Here is a 15,361-nt window from a genome sequence, read left to right on the forward strand (position 1 = left end):
AAAGCCTGCAGAATTCACGTTTCTTATGAGCTTCGGCCATAACAATATCAGTTTTTGTATACAACATTCTAATTGCCGCCAGAATTTTTACACTGTTGGTGTCCACGATGTAAAATTGACGCGGTCTTTCTTGTAATGTCAAGTCTTAGATAAATCCTCTTTCTTCATTGTGTAATTCTCGGGTAGCTATAACCCACTTGCAGCTTAATAAAATCGTCTGACATTAGCTGGAATAAAAAACTAGAATTGTCCCGACCATGAAAAAGTTAATAGAGAGTGTTGACAGACTAATATGACTGACTCTTAGCTTCACAAAAATGTTTAACTTGAGCTGGAATGGAATAATAGAATTGTCCCGATGATGAAGGGATTAATGCAAGATTATACAATTCAAATACAAGAAAATCAATGCAGTTACGTTTATTAATGGTATGAAAATTACAGATGGCATGCTTCAAAACTTCAAGAAATATGAGAACCCAGATCTACTACACAACTACATAAGTGACATTAACAACAGAAAAAGAATGTGATGCTCATCGACAGAGAAGCAGTTAAAGTACCTGTAGTTTGTACATCATGTAGGCTATAGTCAAACTAGTGTGAATTTTAACAACATACCTCGGAAAGGAGCATAATTTTATCGTAGTTCAATAATCATCTTTGACCAAGGTAAATAAGAAATGCTAAACCAAAAGTGAAAAGAAAATTATGCCGTAAATGTTGGATGTTCGGTCAATTCCAAGACTATGATGTGAACCGTGACTAGATTTAGAAAAGTGAAGAGAAATGTCGGTGTAGTAGTTTGAAGGCATTAACCAAACAGCAGCCGTCACATGCATCCAGTGGTCCGTTAAACCTCCTTATCCTTTGTATCCATGTCCTTCCCTAACAGCAGTATCGGCGACTAAAGGAGTGTCGTAGTGGTGGAGAATTACTTATCCCTTATATCCACCAAAGCCACCACCATGACCGCCACCAAAACCACCACCATATCCGCCACCATGGCCACCACCTCCAGCCGGGTAGCGGGCGGTGCCAGAGTATGACACAGATGGAAAGAACCCGCCAGGACCCGCCCAGTACGACACCTTCTGCACCCGACCATCAGGAAGGTTCACCCAGTACCCGCCACTGGCACTGCCGTGTCCGTTACCAGATTCACTGTGACCGAAGTTAGTATTTCCGGCGGAGACACCGTAGCTGTAGCTGTACGGGGTGGGGGCCTGGCGACATCAAGAAGATTAAACTTTATTACTGGTAACTGATATCAGAAGTAATTATTTGTGGAGTAAGATTTAACATTTTACTACTAGATTACACCAGAGGAAAATAATATGGTCTTTAATCACCTTCGTAGCTCAGTTCAAATACACACCAATATCGTACTTACACAATTGTCATAGCCACCTCCCCCATGCCTCTAATGACATACTTCAAATAACATTCATTTTTAGTTGTCAGTGATGCCCTCTAACTGGGAGGGGTTTTCTCAGCTGAACAAAATCGTCTGGCATTATCTAAAAAAAACAAATAGTGCATCATTATCAAAGATTAGATTACTCGACACTGATTCTGGAGCCACTGATTGCTAGGACCTCGCTCGGCTGAATAATATCTTCAAGCCCAAAATAAATAAGTACCCAAGTGCACCAGCCGTTACCGAAGAGGATCGTGAAATGAATAACACTTACACTGTATCCCCCGTGGCCCCCAGGGACGGCTACACTCGTGGCCACCAGCAGGCACAGCAAAAACACCTGGAGAAGAAGAAATGTTGCACGTAAACATAACTACTTCTTTTCATCATCCTGACCTTTTGCTTTTTACCGTCTAAAGATTGCATGAGGTGTTATATGAATGCTGAGAGAGAGAGAGGGGGGGGGGGAGAATTATCAACAGCATGCCCAGTAAATCAAGCTAGGCACATTCAAACATCATATATCCCTCACATATTCAACCTTTTCTGGAGACGACTCGAAACTTCCACATAGTAAAACTCAGCGGACCTCCTTACACTATCAGGTGTCTCAGGTGAGTTACCTGCACAGGAAAACACTATTCATAATGGAATGTTTGTGTACTCTTGGAATATGCAATACAAATATAATAACTATACAAGCTTTCTGTTTACACTGTTAGCCTGTATACTCGGTGTTATTGAATGGAACGCTTATCATTACAAATTACAGGCTAAAATTTGTATTCCATATAAATGATGCTTTATATTCACATTACTCATGAAACGGACCTGATATAATTTGTAAGCCATTGCTAAGCACCCTTAGTTCAACTGAATCTTTTATCCTTTCAAGATAGACTTCATACGGTGGGATGTGTAGTATTTTTCAAGCAACAGCCTGGTTTAAGATTCTCAATATATATTCTGGTTGCGTTGCATGACAGGAGAACATACCAACACTTACTAAAGAGTCTAGGCTGAGAGTGAACTGATCAGACATCGGCTTGAGGTGAATCGGCTAATGTTGTAAAATAATTATGACGATGTTTCCTGAAAGTAAAGCCTATTAACACTTACTAACGAGTGCTTGATTGTGTGAGATTCTGAGAGTAAAGCTTCGAAATAAAATATATATCTTATTCAAAAGTTAATCGACTAATGAAACTACTTCTGGCTGCGTTTCCTGGTCAGCACTTATCAACGAATACATTATTGTGTGAGGTGAGAGTGGTGACAAAAAATAAAAATAAAAAAATCTTCGCATTCAAAAAGATGGTCAGCAAATACAGATAATTCTGACTGCCTCTTCGATCAACACTTACTAACGAATACATGATTGTGTGAGTTCCTGAGGGTTCACTGACTGCCGGTGGGCCCTGTGCTGGATTTATAGCTGCAGATCGATTCGTCCATCAATAGGATGTCCTCGGTCACTCAAGGTTCCAGCGTGAGGTGGCAGGTTTCTCTGTTGAGGATATGCGGCCCATTGTGTCGAAATAATTAGTAAGACTTCCCAGGCTCCTCTGCCAGCCATTGAATCAACAGAGTTCCGCTGATCATGGACTCCCCGCCAAGACGTCATAGTGAGTGACTTGAACACTTTCAATACGATTAAGCCTTTTTTCATTCACTATATTCACTTTACCACTAAATGACATTATTCACCAATTTTCTTCAGCAGTAATATAGAACTAAATAATGCTACATCAAACCCTACCCCTCCAGTTGGAAAAATCTATCTTATTATGTGCAATGTTTTCCCATGCAGTAACTCGCCTCAGACACTTGGTACTGTGTGTGGTCTGCAGTCTTACTAGGTACAGGTATACGGTTCGATCCTCCTCCAGAAAAGCTTGAGCGTCTAAGAAATGTATGGTGTCTGAATGTATATCAAGCTCATTTTACTGGGCATGCTCTTGATAATTCTCACCATCTCTCTCACGCGCGGGCAGTCTGTTCAGCGCGAGGGTGTAACCAAGACCCATACAGCTACAGATAAGCGCCATCATGAGAGGGTTAAGGTACACGCACCAATACTCTACCATCTTCACTTATTAGCTGTTTTCATAATTTGTTAATCCCTCCAATCTGATGACGTATTTTTAGATTCAGGAGCATCTCTTAGAGCTGCCCATTCAGCCAATGAAGCTTAAGGATTCCCATAAACTAGATGGATCGCTCTAAAGAAATCCCGTTTGTTGGCTCACCTTAACGAAGCTCCTTTTGTTGATTCACTCTGAAGAAAGCTCATTTGTTGATTCTTTCTAACGAAGCGCCATTTGTTGATTCACATTAGCTCCCTAAGGATTTTCATATCCAAGGGCTTCACGTGTTAAATCTTGTAAATTATAATTCTTTACAAAGCCTCCCTAAAGATTCACCTAGGCTTGACGCTTTGCTCTATCCAAGCCTCGCTTGGTTCCACATGTCAGGTATTCCGGCACTGGTTCATTTTCTTTTCCCTATCTCTAAACAAATTTATTCAGCTCTGAAGGTATTTTCGAAGTGAAGAGGTTAGATGTAGACCCGTATTATCTTCGCTAATGGAGGCTTCCTAGCGCTTATTCCTTAGCGATTTATTTTTGAGGACGGTTTATTAGTTTTGTACGTTATTGATGAAGATTATGCTCTTAGAATTATTTGAATAACACAGAAGAGGGTAGCAAGGTATAAATAAGCAAAATAAATCGGTTTGGAAGAGGTGTTAGGGAGCTTCCTTAAACCGAGGAGAATACGGGCCACACACTTTTATGTACATCTGGCTACACATGAACCAGGAACAGTGTCAGTTTGAAGTGTAGGTGCAGATACAATTTTAGACGTTCATACATCAGGTACTTGATCATTTGTCAGCTAATATTTGACACCTTCGTTCATTGATGCCAGTGCCACTAACAAGCGATTATGTCAGGGGTGTCAGGGGTACCAAATACTAGACCTCTGCTAAAGACTGATGCTGTCCCGGGTTCATGTGTTGCCAATTGTACCCCAGCACTATACGAGGTCGCTCCAAAGTAAACTAAAATCCCCTGAAGATCGCAATAATAAGTCAATAAATATGTCATGGGATTGAAAGGGATAAACAATAACTTCCGCCACAAAACAAGCAATCCCTTCACAAACAAAGGGAAGAGGAGTTACTTGCGGCTTGTTCATTTGACAATAGATTTCCGCACTATTTATTTTTGTTTTTGAGGGACAGTTGCGTCTTAACCTCTTCATTTTGGATTCATCCGTACTAATAAACTGTCTTAGGCTTCAGTTCCCTAAAAGACTGTTTGTGTATACACTGTCTTCATTCATACAGCTGCCAGACTCTTTAGAACCAAATTACAATGAATATTAAAATGAGGGATTAAAAAAAAAAAAAAACGAAACGGCTCCTCATAACTGTAAACTGTTGTGGAGACGTGTTTACCATTCGTCCTTGATTTACAGCAATGACTGAGTTACGTAATTCTATTCTGCTCCATCACTGGCCACCTCATCCCTTGAACAACGCCTTTAGCTACACTCATTTCCAATTTTTGACGAAAAGAATTTTGAACAATCAAGTATACCAGCAATCATTTATCAGTTGAATAATGTGTCACTTCTACTCTAAACTCGTTTTCAATTTTTGGTGAAAGGAATTGGGAACAGTTTAAGTAACTGTCAGCTACGAAAACCTACAAAATCACAGTTGTTGACACATCACAATGAGTGAAAATCTAGCGACTGGGTGTCACTGAGGAGCAAGTTGTCACGCACGGATGCTAGCTAGTCCCTGGTCAGAGTCTACAGTTACCATTATATCATTCATACAAAAATAGTTTTATAGTTCGAGAAAGTGAAAATAGAAAATATATATATATTATTTATTTATTTATATACTTTTATATATCTATTTTTTATTTATTTTTTATTGCTCCACCAAATGTTCATCTTTAGCCTGCTGGTGGTCGTGAGTGTGGCCGTCCCTGGTGGCCACGGTGGAGGCTCTGGTGGCTTTGGAGTCCATGGTGGAGGAGGAGGTGATGGTGGACACGGGTTCTTTGCGGGCTATGATGGAGGTGGAGTAGTAACCTTCTTGGGTGCTGGGGGCCACAGTGGAGGTGGTGATGGTGGACATGGCTCTGGAGGGAGGACATGCAGGAGGTGGTGGCTATGGCGGTTATAGTGTATGTATGGTGTATAATCGGAGACATGGTTTCCCCTAATATTCAACCACTTCAACCATAATAATCCGCCACTTCCACATGGTCTTTCACCACTAATACTTTAATTTTCCACCAGTTCTTCCTTAATACACCATCACTTCAAACTCGTATTATACGTTGGAGCCTACCGTATTCCTAAGGTGAGATAGGTTTGTTGTAAAATATACCACTACCCACAAATGACTTGTCACTTTACAATGCTCCCGAGAAGATACTAGCGGACATGCCCTACATTGGAGTACTGTACATAAAATGAAATATATATATATATATATATATATATATATATATATATATATATATATATATATATATATATATATATATATATATATATATATATACATATATGCATTACCTTCACTCATACATTTCCAGCAAACATAACAGCAGATTTAAAGTTCATGTTACAATAAAAAAAAGAAAAAGGGGGGGGGGTTCAGTGTACAACCATCGACTTTTTTTTTTTCTTCTCTGTAACTTTAAACTTCTTGATAGACGCAGACGATGGGAGAGATTCGCCTTACTGGGAGTTGGGTTTACCACGGAGAACCGGGGAAATAACTTTTGCTGAAAGCTGTCTTCGTTTTAAGATGCCATTTCCTACTTTTTTTTTTTTTAACTTTACATTAACTAACAGAACAACGATCAGTTCAGATCCCAAGAGCACCTTTAAAACCGATTTTCCATTCCTCAAATCTTTATATCAAATACACGAAAGTAGTTATTATTTTAGAACACATCTTCGACATACTGAGTACTGTGTTTTCAAAGTTAATGTACAGGTTATTCTCAGCTGTAATGAGGATATTATAATGCTTGTATGCGAGTCCAGTTCTGAAGTCATGTGGAAGCTTCAGTCATCATGATAAACGATAAGGGGCTTAAAACCGACAGTTGATGTACACAGACAGTGACTCAAAATTCATCACTCAAATCTCCATTCACTCTCAGCCATAGTACATTGCCACAACCATAGTACATTGCCACAACCACTCTAAACATCCATTACGCCTTCGTGTGGTGACATCGTTATAACTAGGCGGCTCAACTTCTTACATATACAAACTTTCCTCATCTACTGCCCTCTCCCTCATAAGGAGGAGGTTGGACCGTAGGAGGAAGGCAACTTAAGCCTGCAAAATTCACGTTTCATATGAGTTTCGGCAACAACAATATTAGTTTTTGTATACATTCTAGTCACTGCCAGAATTTTTACTTTCTTGGTGTCCACGACGTAAAATTGACGCGGTCTTTCTTGTAATGTCAAGTCTTAGATAAATCCTCTTTCTTCAGTGTGTAATTCTCAGGCTCATATAACCCACTTAAAGCTTAGTAAAATCGTCTGACGTTAGTTGGAATAGAATACTAGAATTGTCCCGACCATGAAAGAGTTAATGGAGATTGTTGACACTCAGACTATTAAGACTAACTCTTAGCTTCACAGAGATTTTTAACTTGAACTGGAAAGGCATAAGAGAGTTGTTCCGATGATGAACGGGTTAAGGCAAGATTATACAATTCAAATACATGAAAATCAATGCAGTCAGGTTTATTAATGGTATGAAAATTACAGATGGCATGCTTCAAAACTTCAAGAAATATAAGAACCCAGATCTACTACACAACTACATAAGTGACATAAACAACAGAAAAAGAATGTGATGCTCAATGACACAAGAAATGACAGTATCTACAGTTTGTACATCATGTAGGCTGTAATAAAAGTGTGAATTTTAACAACATATCTCGGAAAGGAGCATAATTTTATTGTAGTTCAATAATCATCTTTGACCAAGGTAAATAAGAAATGCTATACTAACAACGAAAAGAAAATTATGCCGTATATATTGGATGTTCGGCCAATCCCAAGACTATGATGTGAACCTTGACTAGATTTAGAAAAGTGAAGAGAAATGTCGGTGTAGTAGTTTGAAGGCATTAACCAAACAGCAGCCGTCACATGCATCCAGTGGTCCGTTAAACCGCCTCATCCTTTGTATCCATGTCCTTCCCCACCAGCAGTATCGGCGACTAAAGGAGTGTCGTAGTGGTGGAGAATTACTTATCCCTTATATCCACCAAAGCCACCACCATGACCGCCACCAAAACCACCACCATATCCGCCACCATGGCCACCACCATAGCCACCACCTCCAGCCGGGTAGCGGGCGGTGCCAGAGTATGACACAGATGGAAAGAACCCGCCAGGACCCGCCCAGTACGACACCTTCTGCACCCGACCGTCAGGAAGGTTCACCCAGTACCCGCCACTGGCACTGCCGTGTCCGTTACCAGATTCACTGTGACCGAAGTTAGTATTTCCGGCGGAGACACCGTAGCTGTAGCTGTACGGGGTGGGGGCCTGGCGACATCAAGAAAATTAAACTTTATTACTGGTAATTGATATCAGAAGTAGATTTGTGGCGTAAGATTTACTTATTAGTACTAGTTTACTCCAGAGGAAAATAACATAGTCTTGAACCAGCTTCGTAGCTCGCTTCAAAATACACACCATACTCGTATTTAACACCACAAATACCATAACCATCTCCCCGATGCCTCTAATGACATTCTTCAAATAACAGTAATTTTTAGTTGTCAGTGATGATTTCTGACTGTTTTTTTTTTTCTCAGCTGAACAAAATCGTCTGGCATTATCTAAAAAAAAAAAAAGAAAAAATATATCATTTTCAAAGATCAGATTACTCGAGATTAATTCTGGAACCACTGATTGCCAGGACCTCGTTCGGCTGAATAAGATCTTCAAGTGTAAGCCTAAAATATCTAAGTATTCAAGTGCACCTGCCGTCAGCGAAGAGGATCCTGATATGAATAACACTTACACTGTATCCCCCGTGGCCCCCAGGGACGGCTACACTCGTGGCCACCAGCAAGCACAGCAAAAACACCTGGAGAAGAAGAAATGTTGCACGTAAACATAGCTTTTTCTTTTCATCATCCTGACCTTTTTCCTTTTACGGCCTAAAGATTGGTTGATGTGAGAAAGAGAGAGAGAGAGGGGGGGAGGAGGAGAATTATCAACAGCATGCCGAGAGAGAGAGAGAGAGAGAGAATGTGGGTCGGAGAATTATAAACAGCATGCCCAGTAAATTACGTTAGGCACATTCAGACATCATATATCCATCACGTATTCAGTCTTTTCTGGAGAAAACTCGAAACATATACATAATATAACTCTGCGGACCTTATTACACAGTCAGGTGCCTGAAGCGAGTTACCTGCACTGGAAAACGCTACACAGAGTGTATGTGTGCTGTACTCTTGGAATATACGAATATTATAACTATGCAAACGTTCTATTTACACTGTTAGCCTGTATACTCGCGGTTACTGAATGGAATACTGTAGTTATTATTACAAGTTACAGGCAAAAATTTGTGTTCCATATAAATGATGCTTTATACAGTATTCACTGTTCTCATGATTGGGACCTGATTTAATTTGTAAGCCACTCTTGAGTACTCTTGGTTTGATTGAATCTTTTATCCTTTAACTGGCGATAAACCTCATACTGTGGGATGTTTAGTATTCTTCAAGCAACAGCCTGGTTTATTATTCTCAATATATGTTCTGGTTGCGTTGCCCGACAATAGAACATACCACCACTTACTAACGAGTCTGGGCTGAGAGTGAACTGACCAGACATCGGCTTGAAGAGGTGAATCGACTAATGTTGTAAAATAATTATGACGATGTTTCCTGAGAGTAAAGCCTATTAACACTTACGAACGAGTGCATGATTGTTTGAGCTTCTGAGAGTGAAGTGTCCAGATAAAATATATATCTTATTGAAAAAGTTACTCGTCTAATAAAAATACTTCTGACTGCGTTTCTTGGTCAGCACTTCCTAACGAATACATTATTGTGTGAGCTGAGAGTGGTGACTTAATGGGAAAAACAAAAAATCCGCATTCAAAAAAGATAGCCAGCAAGTTGAACTAATTCGGACTGCCTCTCTCGATCAACACTTACTAACGAATACATGATTGTGTGAGTTCCTGAGGGTTCACTGACTGCCGGTGGGCTCTGTGCTGAATTTATAGCTGCAGATCGATTCTTCCGTCAATAGGATGTCCTCGGTCACTCAAGGTTCCAGCGTGAAGTGGCAAGTTTCTCTGTGGAGGATGAGCGGCCCATTGTGTCGAAATATTTAGTACGACTTCCCAGGCGCCTCTGCCAGCCACTGAATCAACAGAATTCGCTGATCATGGACTCCCCGCTAGGACGTCATAGTGAGAGACTTGAACACATTCAGTACAGTTAAACCTTTTCCCATTTACTATATTCACTTTACCACCAAATGACCATATTCACTTAATATATTCAGTAATAGTATAGAATTAAATAGTGCAACATCAAACCCCTCCAAATAGAAAAGTCTCTCTCATTATGTGCAATGTTTTCCCATGCAGTAACTCAATGAATATGACATGGGATTGAAAGTGTAAACAAGAACTTCTCCCTCAAACAAAGGGAAGAGGAGATACTTCCGGCTTATTCACATGACAATAGATTTCCAGATTGTTTATTTGTTTTTGTTTTTCTGGGACAGTTGAGTCTTAACCTCTTCATTGTGGTTTGATTGTACTGATAAATTGTCCTAGCTTTAAGTTCCCTGAAAGACTGTTTGTGTATACATTATCTTCACTCACACAGATGCCATACTCTCTACAACCAAATTACAGTGAATATTAAAGTGAGGGAATAGAAAAAACGAAACGGCTTCTCATAACTGTAAACTGTTGTGGAGACGTGTTTACCATTCATCCTTGATTTACAGCAATGACAAAGTTATGTAACTATTCTGCTCCATCACTTGAACAACGCTTTTTGCTACACTCATTTCCAATTTTTGATGAAAAGAATTTTGAACAATCAGATTTACTAGCAATCATTTATCAATTGCATAATGTGTCACTTTTAATCTAAACTCACTTTCAGTTTTTGGTGAAAAGAGTTGGGAACAGTTAAAGTAACTGTCTGCCACGTAAACCAAAAACACCACAGTTGTTGACACATCACAGTGAGTGAAAATCTAGCTACTGGGTATTACTGAGGGGCAAGCTGTCGCGCACTGATGATAGCCAATACCTGGTCACAGCCTACATTTACCTTTATATCAATCACACAGAAGTACTTCGAGAATGCGAAAATAAAAAATATATATATATTATTTCTTTATATACTTTTATTTGTTTATTTTTATTTATTTATCATTACTCCACCAGGTGTTCCTCTTTAGCCTGCTGGTGGCCATGAGTGTGGCCGTCCCTGGTGGCCACGGTGGAGGCTTAGGTGGCTTTGGAGGCCATGGTCGAGGAGAAGGAGGAGGTGGTGATGGACACGGGTTCTTTGCAGGCTATGGTGGCGGTGGTGGAGGTGAAGCAGTAACCTTACTTTGGTGCTGCAGGCCACGGTGGTAGCGGTGGTGGTGGTGATCGACACAGCGGTGGATGGGGGACATGGAGGAGGTGGTGGCTATGGCGGGTATAGTGTGTGTATGGTGTATAATCTGAGACATGGTATCGCCTAATATTCATCCACTTCTGCCATAATATTCCACCATTGCTACATAGTCTTCCACCACTAATACGTTAATTTTCCAACAGTTCTTCCTTAATACACCATCATTTCTAATTCTTATTGCACGTTGGTGTCTACCGTATTCCTAAGGTGAGATAGGTTTGTTGTAATATATATCGCTACCCATAAATGATTTTTTTTTTTATAATGCTCCCGAGAAGAAACTAACGGACATGCCCTAAATTGGAGTACTATAGATATATTATATGTTCCTGAGAGATCACTTTTTCATATCCCCAGGTCCCAACACCGTACAGCAACAGCTATGGTGCCGGCATCCGTGTCACCAACTTCGGTCACAGTGAATCTGGTAACGGCAACGGAGGAGCCAGTGGCGGGTACGGCGTGAACCTTCCCGACGGTCGGATGCAGAGTCGTACTAAGCGGGTCCTGGGGTGATCTTTCCACTTATGTCATACTCCTGCATCGCCCGCTATCCGGCTGGAGGTGATGGCTATGGTGGCGGTGGACGTGCCGCCGGCTTTGGACTTATGATAACTCCTAAGATGAATACAATCGTTTTGAGCTAACATGAATGAGGAAAAAATAAGTAGTGAAGAGGTTAACACTGTCAGGTTCTTCTACCCACCCAGCGAATAAAATCTTCTAAAATAAAATTAGCTGAATGTAATACTAGAGTTGTCCTGATCATGAGAAAATTTGTGTTTCTTTTTAACGCAAAGAAAAAAAAAAAAAAAGGACTTGAACTTCCCAAAAAGTTTTTCCAAGGAAAAAAAAAAAAACAGAAAAGAAAAATTCAGAATCGGTTCATTTTGAGCTGTTTGATAACACTGCATTAAAAGAATGGGAGTAATAGTCAGAGGGATATACAAGCTGAGGAAGATAGTTCTAGAGTTAACTTGTTGCCTATGTGAAGGATCGAGAGTATCAGTTAACTTTTGCATTAGGAAGATGGGCAGAAACGTGGTGAAAATGATTAACCAAACGAATGCTATGCGCCCTCTGCAATAAAGGAGGGATGCATGCAGACATTTGAAAGGGACAATGACCATCAAACTGTGATGCCATAGGGATAAAAATATGACACTGCAGCGAAAAGGGAGAGGGTTTCAAGGGAGTCGGTAAACGGAGATGAGCTAATGAGACAATATACCTTTGACTCCATATTTAGGAGTACTGTTTGTGGGGAGCCGCCCCCCAACACACACACACACACACACACACACGCATATATGAGAGTTGTATTAACACTCTCAGGCCCTCGTAATCATTGTCATCTGAATACATTAATCTGAGTTACCCTGATCAAAATCCGTGAGCTGTCCTGATCGTGAGAAGTAATACATTTTCATGATAACCTGTTGTGTACACGTACCGTAGTTGTTTTATATGCTTTATCAACTGCATATCCTGCCATCCATTAACCGATATGCAAAAAAAAAAAAAAATCCATCCTGCTAGTTCTAGGGTTCAAGACCAGGTTACCTCGGTCAATACATTTAACAGTACATTTTAGGGTAGATGATCTGCCTACTTCGCTTGGTGGCATTACATCATCGGGAAACCTCCAGCCGCCTCTTTGGGATGCAACTTCCACAAGTCCGTCACTGTGTCTGAAGCGTGCTAACAATTGGAGTATAATCATTATATATATTACACATACAACTTCTCTGTGATTGAAATGGTGAAAAATTAGTTCGGTTGATATTTTTACTATGATGGAGATATTTATTTTTACTAATACGAAACAAATTTATTCAACAAAGAAAAGGCCTGTCTGACCATTAGCCTACCGAACAGGCACTATGGTTTCATTTCGTGTTGTCGTATGTGGGCAGCAGCTTTCGGAAGGAGCTGCCGTGGCTCGACAGGTAGCGTTGGGTAATGGTAGTATGCTTTTTCATCTGTTCGGCATGTGCTCTTACTCTGGCGGTTGTGTCTATGGCACATACAGACACTTAGCACACATAAACAATCATGATGACACTTCGACTTTCACATGCATCAATTTCGTAATGGTAGTTATAGCCTATTATCTTAAACAGTGTGATATCAGCACAGGAGCAAGTGAAGATTCATCCTGATGGTATATATCACATTGCATAACAATGGACCTCTCACTTCTCGCGGTACAAACTTGCTCCATCACCTTGGGACGCTGAGTTTCGAGGCCAGGTTGTTAGTCAGGGCTGTGCCAGTGGATATAAAACCTCTCTGGAGACAGCAGCAGCCAGTTCACCAACAGCACTTTACATCAACATGTCGATATCATCAGTGAGTTTTTCTCATTAATTGATCAAAACATAATCATTGTGTCATATTTGTATCCAAAATTTCAGTAACTGCTAACACTTAAATACAGTGTTATGAATACTGAGAAGGATTCAATCAAACTTGAAAATCAGTTGACGTGGTCAACTAATGTTCGTTGACTTAGCAAATCATTCTAACCTCGATACCTACGGGGGGGAAAATCGTATTCTGATACATTGAGGCATACCTATCATGCACGCAGGTCATCCATTGGCGCATTCTACTCTTAATATTTATCTATCACACGTCCATTATCTTCAGATATATACTCGTGTATGGTATATTTTTACTATATTATTGATAAATATGACCTTAGCTTCTGTAACGTTATTCATTTATTCAAAAATATGATTACGTACTATTACCGTGACCATACAGTGCATTACACACCGATGATTAGTCACCTTTATTATAGTGGTTATAATAAATGTTAATTCTCCACCAGGTGTTCCTCTTTAGCCTGCTGGTGGCCATGAGTGTGGCCGCCCCTGGTGGGCACGGTGGAGGCTTTGGTGGCTTTGGAGGCCATGGTGGAGGAGGAGGTGGTGGTGGTGGACACGGGTTCTTTGCAGGCTATGGTGGCGGTGGTGGAGGTGGAGCAGTAACCTTCTTCGGTGCTGGAGGCCACGGTGGTGGTGGTGGTGGTGGTGGTGGATACGGTGGAGGACATGGGTTCTTTGGAGGTTATGGTGGAGGACACGGCGGCGGTGGACACAGTGTAAGTATTGCACGTACCATGTATTTTTTTTACATTATTTCTCTTTATATTAATATCGTTATTATTATTATTATTATTATTATTATTATTATTATAAATCTTTTACTTGAATAATATTGTGATTTCTCTCTTCATCTAAGTTAATGATTCGCCATTCCTCAGGTTCCCACCCCATACTCCTTCAGCTACGGTGTCGGCGCTGGAGTTACCAACTTCGGTCACAGTGAATCTGGTAACGGATACGGAGGAGCCGGTGGCGGATACTGGGTGAACCTTCCAGACGGTCGGGTACAGAAAGTGTCGTACTCGGCGGGTCCTGGCGGGTTCTTTCCATCTGTGTCATACTCTGGCACCGCGCGCTACCCGGCTGGTGGCCATGGTGGTGGCTATGGTGGTGGCTTTGGTGGCGGTCATGGATATAAGGGATAATCAGGAATCTTACCCAATAAAACAACTTGTTTACGACGAATATTACATTCAAGCTCGACTTCGAACATCTGCCAAGTGATCACGGTTTCCCTCCCTGTTAAAGAAAAAAATCTTTTTCCGACACAGGATATGGCATTTCATTATTTTTTTTACCCTAGAGTGTATATGTTTAATTAGTAAGCATCAGTAAAATCATACTGCTGCCACTGTATCGGTCTCAGTAATATGAAAAAAAAAAAAGTTCCTTGCATGAAGAGAGGGGACTCGTGTAGCTGATTAGGGCTCGCGACAGTTCTTGACGGTGCTGTTAATTTGATGTATCAGTTAGCTCATAGTAAACACTAATTGATTTAAGTATTTGTCTGAATACCCTATATGAAAGTACACGAAACAAAAGTGATGTACCCTAACTATGATTCGCATTGTATTTACTGAGTGAAAGTAGCTCTCACTCTTTCACAGGACTCACCTGAACTCTGCGTGCATACCCTAGTAAGCAGACACGCAGCACCCACCTGTCCACGCACTTTCACCTCTTCTACTCTGCAACATTTTAACAAAGACATGATCGGTATAATCATTCCGTATACACAACAGATCAACACTAAAATAGGTTTCTTCAGTTCGCGTCTTCCTATGCCTGAAGAATTGAAATGATACAGAATCAGGCAA

At 40.6% G+C, this 15,361-nt stretch overlaps 3 protein-coding genes across 3 annotated transcripts; 1 reads left to right on the plus strand and 2 right to left on the minus strand.

The window, feature by feature from the left end:
• Positions 1–938: 938 nt before the first annotated feature.
• On the minus strand, positions 939–5,573 carry LOC145392769 (uncharacterized). Its single transcript, XM_080267062.1, has 3 exons — positions 5,376–5,573; positions 1,695–1,760; positions 939–1,226 (listed from the first exon to the last, which is right to left on the minus strand). Exons 1-3 carry the CDS (start codon positions 5,571–5,573, stop codon positions 939–941), a joined length of 552 nt encoding a protein of 183 aa, XP_080123188.1.
• Positions 5,574–7,726: 2,153 nt separating this feature from the next.
• LOC145392770 (uncharacterized) lies at positions 7,727–9,331 on the minus strand. Its single transcript, XM_080267063.1, has 3 exons — positions 9,296–9,331; positions 8,508–8,573; positions 7,727–8,026 (listed from the first exon to the last, which is right to left on the minus strand). Exons 1-3 carry the CDS (start codon positions 9,329–9,331, stop codon positions 7,727–7,729), a joined length of 402 nt encoding a protein of 133 aa, XP_080123189.1.
• Positions 9,332–9,755: 424 nt separating this feature from the next.
• LOC145392771 (uncharacterized) lies at positions 9,756–14,689 on the plus strand. Its single transcript, XM_080267064.1, has 6 exons — positions 9,756–9,782; positions 10,914–11,072; positions 11,509–11,655; positions 13,988–14,087; positions 14,142–14,260; positions 14,423–14,689. Exons 1-6 carry the CDS (start codon positions 9,756–9,758, stop codon positions 14,687–14,689), a joined length of 819 nt encoding a protein of 272 aa, XP_080123190.1.
• Positions 14,690–15,361: the final 672 nt, after the last annotated feature.

The sequence above is a fragment of the Coenobita brevimanus genome, chromosome 23 (genome assembly GCF_032717465.1).
Source record: "Coenobita brevimanus isolate Jiangsu-jjx chromosome 23, ASM3271746v2, whole genome shotgun sequence".
Lineage (NCBI taxonomy): Eukaryota > Metazoa > Arthropoda > Malacostraca > Decapoda > Coenobitidae > Coenobita > Coenobita brevimanus.

Coding starts and splice junctions, on each gene's coding strand:
- LOC145392769 (XM_080267062.1), bottom strand. CDS start 5,573: ATGTCCACCATCACCACCTCCACTGTGGCCCCCAGCACCCAAGAAGGT. Junction 1,761..5,375: donor AGGCTAAAGATGAACATTTG/GTGGAGCAATAA, acceptor CTTCTTCTCCAG/GTGTTTTTGCTGTGCCTGCT. Junction 1,227..1,694: donor GGGGCCACGGGGGATACAGT/GTAAGTGTTATT, acceptor TGATGTCGCCAG/GCCCCCACCCCGTACAGCTA.
- LOC145392770 (XM_080267063.1), bottom strand. CDS start 9,331: ATGTCTGGTCAGTTCACTCTCAGCCCAGACTCGTTA. Junction 8,574..9,295: donor CTCTCAGCCCAGACTCGTTA/GTAAGTGGTGGT, acceptor CTTCTTCTCCAG/GTGTTTTTGCTGTGCTTGCT. Junction 8,027..8,507: donor GGGGCCACGGGGGATACAGT/GTAAGTGTTATT, acceptor TGATGTCGCCAG/GCCCCCACCCCGTACAGCTA.
- LOC145392771 (XM_080267064.1), top strand. CDS start 9,756: ATGTCCTCGGTCACTCAAGGTTCCAGC. Junction 9,783..10,913: donor CGGTCACTCAAGGTTCCAGC/GTGAAGTGGCAA, acceptor TTACTCCACCAG/GTGTTCCTCTTTAGCCTGCT. Junction 11,656..13,987: donor TGCAGAGTCGTACTAAGCGG/GTCCTGGGGTGA, acceptor ATTCTCCACCAG/GTGTTCCTCTTTAGCCTGCT.